We start from the raw sequence: 19,569 nt of genomic DNA on the forward strand, positions 1-19,569 counted from the left end.
GTGCCTTGGCGATTGGCTTGTGATTGAAAGAGAGAGTACCTTTCTGTTGCGAGGTGTGATGGATCGCAAAGCGGCTTTGAGCGAGATAACATGCTCTATCTAATCTATGGCTGGCTGCAACTTTTGGAAGCATCGTCGTGGCAATCGCCGCCTTTTGCTGCTTCGCACTTGCTCATCCAGTCGACCAAACGACAAAAATCTAGCACAGAATGCAGGGTGCACAGAAGGTAGATTTTAAACAGATTCGAGCCGTCAGCTGAGTTATCATGGTATGTGTTTCCAGGCGTAGCTTGTGTAGCACGAGGCCGCTAATGAACGCAGCACACCCAGTCCACTGTTAGTCGTGGTTGCCGCAATAGATTACTGTCGCGCGTGGGGCCCCCGGTATTTTGGAACCCAAACATCGGCGTCAGAATTTAGCGTGTGCGGGGTTCATGATATGCATCGCCTTCGCCTTTTGTGCTCGCTCACACCGGTGACGTTGAGAGCCACGGCCGCCAACCATCTTCATGCCCTGCCTGCCCAAAGGACAAAAAGGAGAGGAAACCCACTCGCATGTGCGACTGCGTCTCATGCATATGTTATGTCGCCACCAGACGAGTAGATAAATAAAAAAACTCATGCAAAACTGGAGAATAATTGTTTGGGGCAGTCAGTCCAAAATTCTCTGACATGGGAGGTAACTTCAAGGATGATAAATCTAGGTCAAGTTGAGATTGAAGTCCCAGATGAGCAGATAACCTGCGTTGATTGGAGCATGTGTCTAACCATTTCATGATTTTTTTTATATGTAACCTAGCATGGAGCTGATAACGGCACAAGAAATCACAGCAACAATCTCAGCTCTTCAAGCAGTAAACCACATGCTCACTGATGAAAAAAGTATGTTGCGTTGTTTATTTGTCTCCTAAAGTTTATAAGATTATACAAATATTACTTCCATAACTATAAAATTTTTAGACTTTATGATATATTTGTACGAAATAGTTAAAGTCACATATCAAAGATAGGTAAAAAACCAGTACCGTCAATGTTTGGCGGAGGGATTTCATTTCCGAACGGCATGCAAAAAGAATTGGTTATCGATTTTAGCCATATAAATTAGTTCACTTTTCTTTAATGTAAAAAATGGGCCTCATTGTTTTGACGGGAAACGTAAGTATAAAAAAAAGGCAAACGATTAAAATATGCCGCATAAGGATGGATTTTTTAACGCAAAAAGGAAGGCAGCAAAGTCGCAGAATTATTCCCCCACGGGTGAAAATAGAAAAATCTAAGAGCCGAAGAAGACTACCAAACGTGTGCTCACTTCCTCTAGCAGTCGTCGTCCTCGATGATAAGCAGGCCAGGGGGTGGTGGAGCACTCCAACCTAATTAAGTGAGCTTCCAGGTCGAGGAGAGGGACCGCCGGAGGAAAACTTCGGAGGCGCCCAACTTCCAAGATACCCACTAGCTCGCTGCCTCACACCGCGTTCTTTTCCCCCTTGGCTGGGTGCTAGAAAGATGCGATTTTTTGGCCCTGGGACCACTTGTTCTTCTGATTCTTACGCTGCGGGCACCCCCCCCTTGGCTTCTCGTCTGGTGTCTGTTTTCTCGTGGTGAGGAACTCTCTATCTTCCTTCTTGGGGATAAGTGTGTTTCCCCCATTTTCCTTAGAAATTTATTGTTCGTTCGATTTGCTGTTCTTCGTTAGGATCATATGTGTGGAAGGCGTTAGTATGTGCTAATTCTGCTGATCCTTTCTGCAGTTTGAGGTGATATTTGGCTCATCCTTTGGCGCCTTTGAAGGGTGGGTGAGAGGTCTCGAGTCCAAAATCTGCAAGCGTCTTCTGCGTATGGGCCTCTTAGCCGCCCTGTAGGAGACCTGTATGGAAGAATTTGGGGAGGGACGATCTCTAGTCTATCTGTCAAGCAGCTAGAGTGGTGTTCATGTGGGCCGAAGCTAAGGGAGATACTGCAGTTGATGAGGAGACAGTAGAGGGGCTTGTTGGATTCTTCAAGGACTTGCTAAACTTTTGTCCTTCTTCTTGTGATCTAGAGGCCTGATATTTTTCAATCACTGAGCCGTATTTGCCGAAGTGCACAGATAGAGGGGTTTATTGGATTAAGCAAGAACAAGGCCTCCCAATTTTGGGATTCGTCACAATACCATAAGAGTGAACAAGTAAGGACCATTTGATCCTGGGACATGGAGAAGCAATCCAGCACGCGACATGGCCCGCTAGAAAAACTGAAGAGCTTCCGGGGGATAGAGAAGCAGAGAAGCTTTAAGTTCTTGTCCATGGAGAAACAGCAGAGCTTCAAAAGGAACAAGGACAGCCCTGGGAAGCGGGGTGACACCGCACTCCACCTTGCGGCGAGGGCTGGCAGTGTTGCCCATGTCCAGAAGATCCTTGCAGAGTGCGATCCAGAGCTTGTGGTGGAGTTAGCTGCCCGCCAGAATCAGGATGGTGAGACTGCGCTGTATGTGTCCTGTGAAAAGGGGCATGTCGAGGTTGTGTGTGAGATTTTGAAGGCTTCTGACGTGCAGTCAGCAGGGCTCAAGGCCAGCAACAGCTTCGATGCATTCCATATTGCAGCAAAACAGGGCCATCTGGGTTAGTTCTCTTTCCTCCATCATTGAATTTGGTCCCAATGAATTCTACCTGAAAATCAATTAGTTGAGGATATGGCTAGTCTGAATTGGAATTCTTTAATATCTTGATTCACTGGCTTATACAGGCAGTTCTATCTGATCTTTCATATATTGGTTCATTAGTGCTTGCAGCTGGTATATTATAAAAATTGACTTGTATCTCATTGACTTCTGCAAATCTCTATGATCATGAAGGGACATTTTCCCTAATTTATTTCTCAACAACTTGGAGTACTAAATCATTTCCATGCTAACTGCCTTCTGCAACAAAATGGCTGATAAATTTACTTGGCTGATTTATTCTAGGTTCCAACCTACCATGTCTGTCTTTCTTGGTTTTGCAGACAAATTGATGATTTATGATGAGTTACAATTTCCTACAATCTTGCTTAAAGAATTGTTTATAACTTTGTATGTCTAGAACAACGGAGAAGCAATCCTTTCAGCATGGAATATAATTTACCTGGACTTAGATCTAGCGATGGGATAGCGCTTCCTACTACTTGTTTGTTCAGCTACAAACCTTAACCAAACCAATCAGGCTGTGTAATTTCAAATATTTGAGTTGGTATGCTGTCGTGAAGAGCAATGCAAGTTGTCGTTTTACTCACGGTGTTTTATTACTAAGAGTGTTTTATTACACAGAATGTTTCATTTAATCTTATTTTTCCAAAAAAGTTTCTATTCATATTTTGAGAAAAATAACATATTTATATCAGTTCAATTTGTTGATCTTGCAGATGTCTTGAAGGAACTGCTGCAAGCCTTTCCCTCATTAGCTATGACAACAAATTCTGTAAATGCCACCGCTTTGGACACTGCTGCAACTCAGGGCCACATTGATATAGTTAATCTTTTGCTAGAAACAGATGCAAGCCTTGCTAGGATTGCAAGAAATAATGGCAAGACAGTTTTGCATTCAGCAGCAAGAATGGGCCATGTGGAGGTGGTCACTGCACTGTTGAATAAGGATCCAGGGATTGGTTTCAGAACAGATAAGAAGGGACAGACAGCGCTACACATGGCTTCAAAAGGCCAAAATGCGGAAATTCTGCTCGAGTTGTTAAAGCCTGATGTCTCAGTTATCCATGTGGAAGACAGCAAGGGGAACAGACCATTGCATGTTGCAACTCGGAAGGGGAACACCATTGTAAGTAGCTTATCTCAGAAAATCTTCTGATTTCTTCCCTGGCTATTTATTGTTGAAGTTATGTTGCTCAGGACAAGTAGTAAAATGAAGTTATCTGCATTCGTGAGATATTGTTTGCTTAATACTTATAGTACCCAATGTTTTCTAAAATAATTCTAAGAGAATTTGCATCTTTTCCAGGAATGAAAGAAAAGTTAAGTTCAGGGTCTACTAAAAAAGGGAATGCTTTCTTCCTTGGAACTTAAAAAAATGCAAGAATTTCTAAGAAGTTTTGGATTGAATATTGCTCGATCTTAATAATAACATGCAATTAGCATTTCAAACAACAAATTACTAACTTGTACTGCATCTGAAACTTGTCTGTTCCTTACAGATGGTCCAGACCCTAATATCAGTTGAAGGGATTGAAATCAATGCGGTTAATAGAGCTGGAGAGACTGCTTTTGCTATTGCAGAGAAACAAGGTAATGAAGAGCTTATTAACATCCTTAAAGAGGTTGGTGGAGTAACTTCAAAAGAGCAAGTGAATCCTCCTAATCCAGCAAAGCAGCTCAAGCAGACTGTCAGCGATATCAGACATGATGTTCAATCACAGATCAAGCAAACACGCCAGACCAAGATGCAATTCCAAAAAATCAAGAAGAGAATTCAAAAGCTCCACATTGGTGGACTAAACAACGCCATCAACTCCAATACCGTAGTTGCAGTGCTTATTGCCACCGTCGCCTTTGCAGCCATATTCCAACTCCCTGGTAATTTTCTGGAGGATATGAAAGACGCATCTGATCCGGACATGACCTTGGGGCAAGCTTTTATAGCCAGTAATCCAGCTTTTATAATCTTCTTGGTCTTTGACGCCTTGGCTCTCTTCATCTCCCTTGCTGTTGTCGTTGTCCAGACATCTCTAATTGTCGTCGAGCAGAAGGCGAAGAAGAAGATGGTTTTTGTGATAAACAAGTTAATGTGGCTTGCATGCCTATGCATCTCGGCAGCCTTCATAGCACTGACCTACGTTGTTGTGGGCCGAGATGACGAGTGGTTGGCTTGGTGTACCATGGCGATTGGCACTGTCATCATGGTGGCCACTCTTGGTTCCATGTGTTATTGCATTGTTTCTCACAGGATGGAGGAGAAGAACATGAGGAAAATTAGAAGGACCTCCACAAGCCAGTCGTGGTCCGTATCAATTGACTCGGAAACGGAGCTGATGAACAGTGAATATAAGAAGATGTATGCCCTTTAGGGTGCCGTCCTTCCTTGTCGTCGAGTCTGTATATATGTACCCATTTGCCAGAGACATGGCACTAAGTGGGATTGACTAGAACTATATTTAGGCCTAGAACATGGCACCTGTATGTAACTGCAGTCCGCAGCCTCCTTCCATGAGCAGAGGGGTGAATTCCAGGTGATAGGAGTAGCCACTTTTTGTAGGCAAAATATGACTATTTGCCTAGCAAGATGTTTATCTTATATGCTTATTATTATTGTGAATGGAAATTAAAACCGTGAAATTGTATCTGTATAGTAGAATAGTATGAAATAAGTTGCCCTTATGTCAAAAGTTATGCGGCCATAGATGACCATATCATGCAGCATGAGACTGCAGTAAACTGAGGCCAAAAACAACGTTCACACATGACCTTTTGGACTTGGACTGGAGAAAACTTGGACAGCCATATGTTGATTGTTTTTAACTTTGTTGACCGTCATGATTATGCGGCATTTGCAGCCGTTCTGTCAAATCAAATGGACATTCCTATGGAGCTGTTTATTTCTTGATTAAGATATGACAGGAAAATCGTTGAAATTACCGCTCTTTCCATGGAAAACAAGCAGATATTTTAGAACGTTGTCAGCTCTCCAGCATCTTCATCTATGAAGCTTGCTGTTGCGTTTCCAGCCTGTTAACCGCCGTGTTCTCGGTGGCACTCCGCAAGTCCAGATGCCTGAAGCTCACCTGGCTGTTTGATCCTCCGTAGTTACGTAGAGTGACTGAACACTGCGCCCGCACAGGATGACTTGTTGGATTGGCAGTTGGACCTGATCACTTCAGCCAGACGTCGGACGTCGGCAGACGATTCCGCTTACAGCAAAGCAACAGGCGCCAGCTTGATGGTCACGAAGAACAGAGGGAGAACATCTTTGTGGATAGCATTGCGTTCCATGGTTCAACGTTCCTGACTCGTGTAACTGTCTCCGGTGTTCCACTTCCACCACCAGGTTAGTAGTCAATCTTCGTGCTTCTGTTACATGAAGATACTGACAAGGCCGAAATTCAGAAACTTCTATGGAAAGTGAAGTCCCGACTTAAGATGCAGACGAAACCATGGGTTGACAACCGGAAGAATTTGCGTAGGGTAAGAGGAGAGTGGTGCACAAGTTGCTATCTTCTTTTACACTAAAGGTTCTAGGGCCTATTCTGTGGACTCTAAACCAACTGCTTCTAATATTCAACTCCTTGCATATTAGGAGTTGCATTTACTAATGCGCGAACAAATTAACTTCTTGGGTGCCGAAACATTTTGTGTGACAATATATATGGTTCTCAACTTGCGATTATGCATTTAACACATGGTGAATCTTTTTCTGAAAACTGAGGGATTTAACCAATGGTGAACACTGTATATCACAATCACAAGAACATGAACAGTGAAGAACTTTTGAGTTACATGTATTTCATAAATAACGAAATAATGTAAATAACTTCAAGTTCATTCCAACAAGTGTATTTGCATATATTGGGTGGAATGGATGTTACCCTCTCTGCATCCCATCCTGAAACAAGAATAACCATTCTACTCTTATCAGCTGAAACCACTGTCCTCACTTCTGAAACCACTGTCCTCACTTCTTTGCAAGGCTTCCAAGCTTTGGCCTCTGCTCCTTCTCTCCTGCTCTCCCCCTTCCCTTCAGTACCGCATCAGTGGCACCGCCATCCTTACGGGTAGCAGGCACAGAGCCGGTGGCAGCTCTGCTCCTCCCTTTCAGTGCTGCTGTAGCCTGCACATTGTCCGGGTTTGCAGCGGATGGGCCTGATAGTCTCCTGGCGGTGCCAGCATTAACCTTCTTATCCTTTGCACCAACTGAAGAATCATTCGACCGAGGTTTTGTTGTGATTGCTGTAACGTTCTTCGATGCTTTGTCCGGTCTGGCATCATTCTTGGCTGCTTTTGATGGTTGAGATTTGCCGCCTGAAGTTTTCTTGGATGCTTTGGTGGCTGTAGTAGCAGTAGTAGTACTTGGAGCTGCAGGAATTGAATTGTGCTGCCTATTCGTCAGAGGTGTATAGCTGGACCTCTTATCTATTCTGTAAGCTGAATCCTGCTCTTTAGATGGTGCAGCAGCTCCTCTGTTGAGGTTTTTCTTTGATGATGAAGAGCTGGGCCTTGCTGTTGGAGTTACAGACTTGGTGGAGCTGGAGGTAGGCGATCCAGACGATGTTGATGCACTTGTAGCATCAGGCTTGCTTGAGAACTGTACAAGTTTCATAATATCACAGTAAGATCAGGGGAAAAGGAACTCAACATTTTTGTTGCCCTTTTTACAAAAAGAAATTGTACTGAAAATATCAAATGTTTCCCTTTTTGGCATGGATATGATTGGAGAAAACGCTGTATTAGAACGGATATTTGCTGAACATGTTAATGCATGAGCTTCTCAAAAGATTAGGTAATTATAGTGGAATGTTTGATTGAGTAGTTCAGCTTGGTGACAGTTGAACTACATCGTCATTGACATGTAAAGGGAAAGGTACAAATGCAACATTCATCATACCCTTGAAGTTCTGACTGGCTGAAGGATAGGCAGCTCCTTCTGAAAAATCATCTGGGAGGAGTTGGCCTCCATCTCAAGGGATGGAAATAGTGGTGTAGCTGGAGGAGTCTTGAGCCTGAAATGAACTGCTATGTTTGACAACGGAGATAAAAAGATGGATGCATATGGATATCATTAAAAATTAGGGATCTCTATGTATTTACCAATCGTAGTCATGCTTTTCACCATCTGGCAGGAGGTAATCCCTCTTTCCTGAAGGAAGCTTAAACATGCGACCATCTCCTATATTCAGTCAAAGAAGCAACGCACCCTCATCAGAGCGTCTGTTCTGAAAAGCTAATTAGTTGCATAGTTTCTTGACGCTTTTAAGAATGTTCCAAAGCGCTCAATCAATTTTTTTTAGAGAAAAGGGATACACCTCAATCAAAAAAATTTCTTAGTAAATGACATGGTTATGCATCCATCTTCTGATGCTTCAGCCTTTTAAATGACAACACAGGAAAAATGGCTGTCATTTAGTACCAGCATGAACAGGTGAATCCGTGAACGACTAGAAAGAGTAAACCCTCACCTTGAACAGCTTCAAACTCCACTGAGAACATTGGTTCAAGGAGGTTCACATCCCTCTCTTTCTCATGCCTGTACAGCTCCCCAAACAGAACCAAGCTCTCATCTTCATCTCTCCGAACTGGGACCGCAGACACGCCCTTTGCCATGCCAGTGAATCTCTTCACGCGATCCATCTTCAGGGGCGCAGATCGTTAATCACAAGGCCTGAACAACAATCCACAAAGGCTCTGAGAGACGCTGGGAGAGCAAGTGCATATATCACCATCTTGGAATGAGGTTGCCGAAATACTCTTAAGGACCAAATCGTGCCGGCAATGCTGAAACCATCCTTGGAGCTCCACACGATGTGTACAAATGTAAGAGATGTGTTGGTGAAAGGGACAGGCATATGCAACCGAATGGACATTGTCAGCGTCGACGATTCATATGGTGCGATGTTCCTTTCTCCTTGGCCTCCATATGGCACGAACGAGTTTTCTTCAGTTTTGGCCTTAGCCTGAATGTCATCCATCTCTTGCCTTTTTCCATATGGCGTTTTAGTAGAGCGCATGTTGCGTCAGATTCAGAAATCAGAACCATGGCATCAATTGAACAGGAGCTGGAAGGTTCTTCACCTCTGATTCTCTTCTCTCCTTGACGCCTTCCCTTCTTGGTAGGGTTGACCTTCAGCTGTGAGCCGAGACGGTGGCCGTGCAGCTTCTCCAGTCCCGGTCCACTCGCGCCTTCATCTCGGCCGGTGTCTAACAGGTGTCCACGGTGCCCACCACGACAGCTTGCCCCTGCATCTCCCAGATAATAGATTTCAACTTCTTTAGCTCCTCCACGAATGGCCCATCGATGTCCCGGATCGCGCTTGCGCCCAAAACCGTCAGGAAGCCTGACGCCCTGATGCCAATGTGCTGCATCCGTCCACACACGCTCAAGGACCCAGCTCTTCCTTCTCCCACAGGGGAATCGCCTTCTCCGGCAGCCTTCCGGCGTCAGGGGCACGCGCCGGGAAGAGGGGAAAGGGAGAGGGCGGCACGCCACGAAGGGTCACGGCCTCACGGGCGCCGGTACGGTCAACCGTCGCTGGCCAGAATTGACTCCAGGGAAGTTTTACATAATAGCCCCTATACGGTAAATTTCGTTTTATTTACGTCCCTGATTTGGATCGCGATTAATAGTCGCGATCCAATTCTGGGTCCGGATTGTCCGTTGGATCCCAAATGTGCGGTTCATATAGGTAGTTGGTACCTAGGCGGCCGAGAGATTTTACGAAAAAGGGCTTCAAACACGTTTTCTGTTATTTTCACCCCTGGTTTAATCGCGATCTAAACTTGGGCCCACCTTGACCGTCCGATCAAACTCCTGCGGCCAAGATCTAGGACGTCAAAAGAAGGCGCCGAGGGAATTTTACGAAATGCGCCTTTAGTTTTGTATCCCTTCACAGCTAACGTCCCTGGTTCCGGAGGCGGCCGAGTGCTCCGGCCAGCGGCGGCGGAAGCGCGAGGTTGCCGGTGGGCAGCCCCTCGTCCGGCGAGAAGATACGACATGCCATCCGCGGTGGTGACGTACGTACATCACTGTAAATCGTGGCCTCACTTGGGTACTTGACCTCCAATCCTCCATCTCCGAGATGGCTGATGGGTTCGCAGGACGTGGAGATCACAAATGCATCCGAGCTCTCCGACCACGGGCGGCGAATGGACCAGGTAGGTATCTCGTCTTCCGGAGGGAAGTTTCGTTGTGCTCCCTGCGGTCGCACCAGCCGGCCACCATTTTGTAACGAGCTCTGATCTCTACTCTGCCGGCGACGGTGGACTTTGTCACCTCGCCGATGAACATTTTGTAACGAGCTGCCGAGCTGGCCTCTACCCTGCCGGCGACGGTGGACTTGTCACCTTGCCAATGAAGGGATTCTGTAGGACTGGCATGGACAGTGAACATCGTCTGTGGATCGGCAAATTCCTCTCGTCTGTGTGGGTGTTTGGCGCAGCTTCTCAACCAGCGTTTCATCATCTCTAAGCGCGTAGACAGCCAAACGGTACGCTTCGTTCCGCGCTTCCCAAACCAGCGCTGCTCTGCCCTTCGTAAAAACAGCGTAGAGAAAAAGCTGACGCCAACCCGCTTCCCACCGCTTATGCGGTCTCAGCGCCGCTCTCCCGACTCCCCACGGCGCTGCGCCCCTCTCTCATCCCGTTCCTCCCTCCTGCGCCCCCCTCTCTGCTCTCCCCGCCCCCTGCTCCACCAAGCCCGCCTCGCCCGCGGCCGCGCCGCGCCGGCCAGGGCCGCGGCCGCGCCGCCCCGCCCCGTCGCGGCCTCCGTCGCGCCGCCCCGGGCCCGCGCCGCGCCGCCCCGCCGCGGCCTCCGCCGCGCCGCCCCGGGCCCGCGCCGCCCCGCCCCGCCCCGCCGCGGCCTCCGCCGCCCCGCCCCGGGCCCGCGCCGCCCCGCCCCGCCGCGGCCTCCGCCGCCCCGCCCCGGGCCCGCGCCGCCCCGCCCCGCCGCGGCCTCCGCCGCGCCGCCCCGGGCCCGCGCCGCCCCGCCCCGCCGCGGCCTCCGCCGCCCCGCCCCGGGCCCGCCCCGCCGCGGCCTCCGCCGCCCTGCCCCGGGCCCGCGCCGCCCCGCCCCGTCGCGGCCTCCGCCGCGCCGCCCCGGGCCCGCGCCGCCCCGCTGCGGCCTCCGCCGCCCTCCGCTCCTCCGGCCTCCAGGTGAACTCCCTCCCCTCTACGCGCAGATTGGTCTCCGCGCCTCTCTGGATCTGCCTGGTAGCTGAAGAAAGGTTGGTTTACATTGAGAGATTTAAATGAGGGGAAACAACGGACGTGAGATTTAATCCATGAAAGTTAATTCGCAAATATAATTCATACTAAACATGATAGTGCAAATAATGCACTAGGGTTACAGATTTGAAAGAATCTGATTATCATTGCTTGCTTGAAATAAACATGACCCCCTAATTGCAACAGCTTTGAAAGAATCTGATTATCATTGCTTGCTTGAAATAAACATGCTACAACATAGCTCTGTCGAAATAAACAAGGCAAGGCAAGAGGCCAATGGCTCCTTTGTGCAGTGGTGAGAGGTGTTTGGTTTGGTTGGGCACACATTTGTGGGAACCACTAACAGAAGTTGCCTGCACATCGGTGGCCTCTCATGGCTTTGTTTATGGAGTATGTGTATCCCCCCATTGTTGTCTCTGAAATGAAGTCATCACCCAGAGATGATCAATGTTCCTTTGCATGAATATATACATCTGTATATCTTTCTCACAAGTTGCTTGGAGTGTGACCTGAGCCTTTGGCTAGATGCAAGAAGAGCTTGCGACAGCTCATTTCTTTGTAGGCTTTGGCTTGTGATGCCTGCTATTCCAAGGATTTTATGCATGGACATCTAAGTTCGAGGCTTAAAAAACCCTAGTATTGTTCTAGGGACATCATTGCTGAGCAAAGATCTCACCATTCGATGTTTTGCAGGTACTGAGTTGCAGGAATTATTGTACCTTTCTTTGAAGGTAGGCCAGGACCGCCCCGCCCCGCCCCTGCTGCCACTTCTTCAAGATCGACACCAGTAAGGTAAGGCAACGCAACTAGTTTCTGTGATCTATTTTGTGCTAATTTAAACAATTAGAGTAGCTGTAATTTAGTCACTTGCATAGATGGAGAACACATCAAAGAGCAGGAAACCAAATGCACAATGGGATCCAACTGCTGCTAAAATTTTTAATGAGATATGTGTGGAACAAGTGTTGGCAAATAATAGACCACAAGGTTGTTTGAACAACAAAGGGTATGCCAATCTTATTGCCCAGTTTAATGAACGGACTGGTAGAAATTACAACCGTTCTCAAATGAAAAATCGTTGGGATGCACTGAAAAATGACTATACAACATGGAAGACACTACTCCTGGCCGCATCTGGTTTAGGGAGAGATCCAAGGACTGGTTCTATTGCAGCTGATGCTGAATGGTGGAAAGAAAAAATAGAGGTATGCAATGTTGTGCTAGGTTCTGTTATATTATATTTCCATGGCTTGATTTTAACTATTAGAACTAATTGTGTTTCAGGCCATGCCCGCATGCAAAAAATTTAGACTTGCTCCATTGGAGAATGAAGAAGATCTTGAAATAATGTTTAGTGGTGCGTCTTGCACTAATGTATATGCTGCTATTCCAGGAGCAAAGGAAGGAACAGCAGGAGCAAAGGAGGGAACATCAGGAGCAAATGAGAGATCAGATGGTACTGACGATGAGGTTGAGGAGGTGCTTCCATTTTCCCCACCAGGAGCAAATGCTAAGAAAAGAGGTGCTGCTCACAAATCCCCAATGAAGAAAACAAAGAAGAATTTTAGAGATTTGCAGTTCAAACGGTTTGTGGATTCATTTGTGGAAAAAGCTAGTTCAAGCAAGACTTCCGCAACTTCATCTCCTAATGATTATGTTAGACAAGAGATAGCAGAAATGTTGGAATCAGTTATTGAGGCTGGAGCATGTGAAGGAAGTGATGAACATTTCTATGCCACACAACTCCTCGTCAAGAAGGAGTACCGTGATGTGTTTTCCACTCTTAAGACCCCAGCTGGGAAGCTTGCATGGCTGAAGAGAACTTGGGAGGAGAGGAAGACACGCTAGACAATACTAGCTTTGCATTGTACCATTAGTATTGTACTTTGATTTTATCTTGTTGCATGATGAACTTGGTTTTGAATGTTGAACCTGATATCAATAATTTATGGCTGATATGAAATATCTTGTATGGTTGTAATCAGTTCTGAAATCTGTGTGTTATTATTAAATATTTTCTAGTGCTGAGGTGCTGCTCATTTATACAGATGGCATTCACTTCAAGCGACTCTAATGAAACTGGGATAGCAAGTAATTCAAGTGAATCAAGTGGTTGGATGTATGAAGCTGCTGCAATTGCAGCTTATGCAATGGTTGATTGTGGGATACCTTCATCTGCAAAGAAGCCAAGGAAAGTGCCGAAGGAGACAGGTTTTCAGTGGGTTCAAAGGCAGCTAAGTGATCTAGAAAGTTGCTACGACATGTTTAGAATGAGAAGGTCAGTATTCTTCAGCTTGCATGAGGTCTTGGTGAATAATTATGGCTTAGCATCTTCGGATGAGATGTGCTCAATAGAAGCTCTTGGCATGTTTCTATGGATGTGTGGTGCCCCTCAGTCAGTTCGCCAAACAAAACATATTTTTACGCATTCCTTAGAAACTATTAGTAGGAGGTTCAATGATGTTTTGGAAAGTGTTCACATTTTGGCTGCTGATAACATTAAACCTAAAGATCCTTCTTTTGCTGTGGTACATCCAAAAATTAGAGAGCATAGATCTTGGCCTCATTTCAAAAATTGCATTGGCGCGATAGATGGAACCCATATTGAAGTCACTGTACCAGCATCAGAGCAGGCAGTACATATGAATAGACATGGATATTGTAGTCAAAATGTTATGGCTGTTTGTGATTTTGACATGAGATTCACATTTGTGGTGGCGGGATGGTCTGGATCTGCTCATGATACACGTATATGGAGGGACACTTTGTATGGCAAGTACAAGGATAAATTTCCACATCCTCCTCAAGGAAAGTTCTATCTTGTTGATTCAGGTTATCCAAATCGAAAGGGTTATCTAGCACCGTACAAAGGTCAAAGGTACCACATTCTAGAATTTCAAAATGCAGGGCAACCGATTGGATTGAAAGAGGTGTTCAACCATGCTCACTCATCACTTAGAAATGTTATTGAACGTTCATTTGGAGTCTTGAAAATGAAATGGCGCATTCTTTGAAATGTGCCAAGCTACCCAATGGAGAAGCAAACAATGATCATAATTGCTTGTATGGCGTTGCATAACTTTATTAGAGAAAGTAATTTGAGTGATGTGGATTTTGATAGAATGGCAGCAGATGAGACGTATATCGATGAGGATGGGGACATGGGAGCTAGTACAAGTCAATTTGTGGATGAAGAAGATATGGAAGATGTACGTGATGTCATTGCGCAAGCACTGATGGGAGGTTACTAGATATGTAATATTTGCCCAAATAACTTATGTAACAATCATGAATTATCTAATATATAATTATTTAATTTGTGTTGTTAATTATTTTATTATTAGTTTGTTATTATAAATACATAAATATACATCTATACATACTAAATACATGTATTCAGACAACAGGGAGAGTATTTCAGTCATTTCCCACTTCTAACAGGGTTTCAGCCCATTCAATAAGCAGTCTGCCAAACATCTAACTTCTGTGACCAGCTGCTTCTTCAACCAGCTGCTTCTCTGGCCAGCTGGCTACCAGCTGGCTTCTGAACAAGTTCCAGCTGTCCCAAACAGGCCCTGTGTTTTGATTTTGGCTGACACTCAAAAAATTCTTAAGGTTGCTCAGACCAATTCACAGCGCTCCAGATCTGAACAAGTCTTCACAAACGCATCCACAATAAGGTGCGACTAAGCCACAGCCGACAAAAGGAAACCTTCAGATTTCTCTCAACAAAGAAGTTCAGGAACATTTTGTGCACCTCAATTTGAGTCACATGGAGAATCATCTGCTGAACACGCTAGCAAATCAGATGGTGGAACCACATCAAGATGCAGAGAAAACGACACCATACGCGCAGCAGCAGTACGCATATCACCGTCCTATTTCTAATTGCCGCTGTGTGCCCACAAAGGTTGCTCGGATTGACATCTAGATGACATGAAGAAAGGAAGAGATTAGCATAACATAGTTTAGTTTGTTCATTATTAAGCTATCCATCTTCACTTATTCCCACTTGCCCACAAGTGGAGCTGAACATAACTACTTCGTGTTTGCTCTAGAATCATTACATTCAGTGAACACCTCTGCCTGCGACAGTGCAATTCACAAACTCTCCTGCAAGGTTGCAACCTTTGGCTCTTAGCAGATTCAATCATTGGGATGCCTTGAACTAAGTTTGCACCTTCGCTCTCTTCAACTCGTATGTCTGCCTGATTCCATCCCAGAATGCAGGCACCGCCTCAGAATCAGGAACTTCTTTGAAGGATGGGAGATAGTTTAGGTCCACTATGACATGGTCTCCAGTGCCCTCCTGAACCTTCACAGCCAAAGAACACTCACTTAACCGGTATCTTGATACAATGCAACTTTCAGATATCCAACTTTACAGATTCTAATTAGAGTACCAGGAACCATAATGGTTTGTAGCTGTACTGTACAACAAAGGGCCAGAGGATACTTACAACGACATCGAATCCAAAAATCGTTAGTCCAAGCAATCCCTTCAGAAATTTTGCAGCCTCTTCTACTAAATCAGCATCCACTGATTTGCTGTCTTGCACCCTCGTTTGCAGTTGCTGCTCCTTAGTAGCCACCGGAAGAGTCTTCAAACTGGCAGAAGCCAAATCGAAGCATAGTTCAGTGTCAGGCTCGGAACAGTGACTGATAATGAAGCAATCCACCAATTATATGTGCAATGTTTAAAGGGTACCTATTAAATGTAAGAGGTTCTCCTCCTGATGATGACTTCAGAAAGCTTGCATTAGGCATTGAATTCCTAACCGCGTGGAAAACTTTGTCTCCAATTACATAAAATTTAAAAATCTTGGATCCATGATCAACATATTCCTGAAAATGTTCTTGAGCGGGTCACTTACTGAAAGCTGCATCGCCAAAGAAAGCCTTAAACAGAAGGAAGGAAATTCAAGAAAAGGAGCAATGTTAAACTCGTACCTGTAGCACCGCAGGAAGAGGCACACCAAGGTTGCTAAGTTCTTCAATTTGAAAAACTAATGCCTGCACACAGCAAAAACTGTGATTCAGCAGTGCGAGAAGTAAAGGAAAACTCTGAATTTAGAAGGTTGGAATTAATGTGGTGGCACATGTGAATACTTAATTTTCTTCATGGAACTGGTGATAAGAGGTGATGATTTAGAAAAATGACTTCATATATGGTCCAAAATGTAAAAGAATAGAAATAAAATGACAAAAAGCAAACCATATTGTGGGCATCAGCAACTCCGCAAGCTACTTGTGGTTTCACAATGAGTGGGAAGGACAAATTAGCTTCTGTTAGATGCTTATCTAATTCACCATCATGAAAGTTATCAACCTGTTTCAAAAAAAATGGCTAGTCAGGCAAATGATAGCACTAAACATTCAAAATAGGGGCCAATAACTTAAAACGGTAACCATGTTAAAACGACCTTCAAAGAATATGGTGCTCGAAGTTTTGGCTTTCCTTCAGTGCCAAGTTCTTTTAATCGGACTAGGATATTTTGGATTTGAAGACGATCAAGCAACGGGTAAATATTTTTAAATGGATCGATGATGCAAAAATCAGGGCGCTCTTCCACAAACCTGCTCAACACAGAGGGATATAATGAGACAGAATAATGAAGTTTTTCGTAGCAGGAAATATTAATGCACAAATCTTCACTTTTCTAGGCTCATGTACAGAACTAACATCATAGAGGATTGTTCACAGTTAAACTCCATTTTGCCTCATATGTTTCTCCTTGTATGTTTGGAAACAACAAGTTATATAACAAGGCAAGGCAAAAACCACTCCAGATTGGTCAGTGCACAAACAGTTGGGCTATGGAGTTCAAGCTTCTTTGCAGTACTCTGATGGGTTGGGATTTAACAGTGTTCTGGAAAACAATTTCAGAAAGCTGACTACCTCTGATAGTCAAATCAATCTGTTGATTACAGAAAGTTGGTAGGCTAAAGGTGGCTCACCAGAAATTATGTAGAAGTAATAGGGTAACAGCATTATACATTATTTCAAACAACCGTTGCCATATCATAATTACTACGGTAAGCATTAGAAAATATTCACATGCACACCCACGAATACTTCATTCAAATCTAGGTAGGGCCTAGTGATTTACCTTATAATTTCAGACATTCCTGCAGAAAATAAAATGCCTTTTGGAAAATCAATGGAGCAGTTTGGATCAATCTTGACAATCTCATCAGTTATTTTGTGGAGGACCATATCAACTTCTTGCAGTTGTGAACTTAAAGGAAGTTCGAATGAGAGAGGAACAAAGATAAGACCATCCTTACTAGGATATATGGGAAATGCTCCTCTCTGTAAGCAAGATGAAAAGAGCATGATGTTCTAGATGATATACAACACTTAGTTGTTAATATTCAATAACAAACTGTAGACACTTGCCCTTGCAAAGTCCTCCTCGCGGGATTGTTTCATTACATATCCAATCACCAGAACAGAAGAGCCACCTATTTCCTAATTCAAAGAAATGGACACGTTTCAAATTAAAAGCACTCTCTGGCTTCAGAAAATGTGTATAAGTAGATGGCAAAGACAAATTTACCCTTTTTATTAAAGTAGCCAAAGTGAGAAGCAACTCCTGAAGCATTCCAACATTTAAAACCCCAGGAACCTCTATGTTGTATTCTTTACCTGGACCAGAGAAGAATATCAGTTCCCATCAACCCTCACTAGGAAAAATCGTTCAATATATAATACAACACATCACTGCATACATATCCTGAGCAAAATACTAATACAACATGCTACTCAAACAGCATGAAAATAAAACCTGGCTTTTCAGTTCCAGCATATGCTTACCTACAGAAACAACTCTCCAGTTGTGATTCTGAAGCTCAGAAATTAAACCTTTGTCAGCTCTTGAAGTGACATAAAAACAAGAACTTGTTCGACTCCATTCCAATATTGATTCGTTTGGAGAACAATTCCCACTTTTTGCAAGAAGTGGCATATATCCAAAGGAGTGTGAACTTGCGACCTTTTCAAGAAAGCCTGACTAATAGAAGGAAATAGGGGGAATGTGTAAGCATAATTTTCTTTTGATCTGTCATGTCATTTTCAGAAAATCACATTTGCTAAATATTAGAGCACTAGTATTGAATCTTCTAGTTAGCATGGACATTTTGACAGTTCAGAAATCTTTCTACTGAAGCAACTAGCCAATGCATGTCATAACTGTCAAAAATTCAAAAGCAATGCCAAAGAATACCCATTGCTTCCAACATTAATAATGATAATCGTAAATGATCAGTTGAAGATTGAATTCTATTTGGGCATTTTATGAAGAACTTGACATGATTTATCATCCGCTTGGTTTTATAGGACATATGCTAGAGACATGGGACCATGTGTAAAGCTTATTGAAGTATGTGTCAGTTATAAGAAATCTAACAGGAATTTGCCCCTAGGCTCTAGATCACCAGGAATAAACTGTCTTTCCAGAAGAACTGATTGCTTTTTCATTCTTATTAGTGCCATTCTTTGAAGCACAGCAAGCTAAAGTGCCCCTTAGATGTTGCAAGAGGTATTGATATGAACTTGTGAGGAGACAGCTTCAAAGGGATGTAATAGAGCACCTCATTAGTCGACATGCTCTCCACATAGCAGATTGCCTGAAAAAAGATAAGGAGGATACCATCAGCTATATATTCATTCCACATGTTGATAGCGCACTGCAATCACATTACAATGATATAAGCAACAAAAAAAAGTCATACTAAATGTGCAAGGAACGTGTGCTCATTATATGAATATCTCAAGGGATAGTGTTAAAACTACCACGTTTAGATGTAAAACTAGTCTGCCCTATTGCCCATCGCTCGATCAGTTTATGAACTCTTCTTAACTGCAATGATCCACCGACAGCAAGTATTTGAACAGTTGGGCTAAACTTGAACACAGTAACCAACATTCCATCAATCGCAAGAAGTTTTACTCCCCTAAATGGAAGCCAGATATCAAGGGAAACTAATACTAGTAGATTATAGGAAACATTTGGCATATGACATCAGCGAACAGGAAAAAAATGGAAAAGATTGCGCCTTTAGCCAACTTCCTGGGACAACCTATCAGCGAGAGGATTTCCTCGAACAGTACGGCAGATCATGAATCAAGTCACTCATCCGGTCATACCACTGTCAGATTGGAGTAGCGCAATCGCCGCAGAAGCGCCTCCACCCCGGGCCGCAGCGCCGCCGCCGCCTCCCCGGTGGCGGAGGGCTCGAGGAGGAGGGAGGCATCCAGCACAAGCCGTACGGGCCGCCCCATGGCCATGGCTTCGGGGAGGGAGATGCCAACGGCTAGGCTCGGTTTGTGCTCGGCGTTGGCACTTGGGGGGACTGGACCTGGAGCCGGGCATGGGAAAGGGGAAGCTCCTGAGCAGCGGGCCCAGGTGTCGGTGCCACGGGTGGGCCCCACAGGCGCATGGATGGCACCTGGCGGGAGGAAGGCGAACAGATGTGCGGCGCAGCAGCCGGTCAGAAGTCAGAACACACTTGTTATTATTCTCCTTTTCTTCGCAGCAAACTAAGGCCCCGTTTAGATCGCTTCCAAATTCCAAATTTTTACACTCTCTCTCCATCACATCAATTTTGGGACACATGCATGGAGCAGTAAATGTATGTAAAAAAAATAACTAATTGCACAGTTTAATTGTACATCA

General features: G+C 44.6%; 3 protein-coding genes across 6 annotated transcripts; 2 read left to right on the forward strand and 1 right to left on the reverse strand.

Moving 5' to 3' along the window:
• The first annotated feature begins 1,277 nt into the window (after nt 1–1,277).
• LOC112880348 (ankyrin repeat-containing protein At5g02620-like) lies at nt 1,278–5,307 on the forward strand. 3 transcript variants are annotated; one of them, XM_025944920.1, is made up of 4 exons: nt 1,278–1,598; nt 1,749–2,597; nt 3,355–3,785; nt 4,159–5,307. In XM_025944920.1, the coding sequence occupies exons 2-4, from the start codon at nt 2,189–2,191 to the stop codon at nt 5,026–5,028; spliced, it is 1,710 nt and encodes a 569-aa protein (XP_025800705.1). In that variant the 5' UTR covers nt 1,278–1,598; nt 1,749–2,188; the 3' UTR covers nt 5,029–5,307. The 3 variants fall into 3 exon arrangements, with proteins under 3 accessions (XP_025800705.1, XP_025800707.1, XP_025800706.1); XM_025944922.1 differs by having other exon boundaries at nt 3,376–3,785; XM_025944921.1 differs by lacking the exon at nt 1,278–1,598 and adding an exon at nt 1,604–1,632.
• A 1,079-nt stretch (nt 5,308–6,386) lies between these two features.
• On the reverse strand, nt 6,387–19,364 carry LOC112881993 (inositol-tetrakisphosphate 1-kinase 6). Its single transcript, XM_025946934.1, is given in 17 exon segments — nt 6,387–7,259; nt 7,560–7,674; nt 7,763–7,841; nt 8,131–8,330; nt 8,423–8,475; nt 15,072–15,206; nt 15,352–15,499; nt 15,600–15,736; nt 15,842–15,904; nt 16,107–16,220; nt 16,315–16,468; nt 17,002–17,204; nt 17,292–17,363; nt 17,452–17,540; nt 17,709–17,904; nt 18,485–18,520; nt 19,041–19,364. Coding segments are annotated over 17 exon segments (2,565 nt in total). The 5' UTR covers nt 19,182–19,364; the 3' UTR covers nt 6,387–6,629.
• On the forward strand, nt 10,821–12,763 carry LOC112881992 (L10-interacting MYB domain-containing protein-like). Of its 2 annotated transcripts, XM_025946932.1 has the most exons (3): nt 10,821–11,683; nt 11,767–12,096; nt 12,176–12,763. In XM_025946932.1, exons 2-3 carry the CDS (start codon nt 11,767–11,769, stop codon nt 12,737–12,739), a joined length of 894 nt encoding a protein of 297 aa, XP_025802717.1. In that variant the 5' UTR covers nt 10,821–11,683; the 3' UTR covers nt 12,740–12,763. The 2 variants fall into 2 exon arrangements, with proteins under 2 accessions (XP_025802717.1, XP_025802718.1); XM_025946933.1 differs by lacking the exon at nt 10,821–11,683 and having other exon boundaries at nt 11,704–12,096.
• Nucleotides 19,365–19,569: the final 205 nt, after the last annotated feature.

The sequence above is a fragment of the Panicum hallii genome, chromosome 2, assembly GCF_002211085.1.
Source record: "Panicum hallii strain FIL2 chromosome 2, PHallii_v3.1, whole genome shotgun sequence".
In the NCBI taxonomy this organism is placed as follows: domain Eukaryota; kingdom Viridiplantae; phylum Streptophyta; class Magnoliopsida; order Poales; family Poaceae; genus Panicum; species Panicum hallii.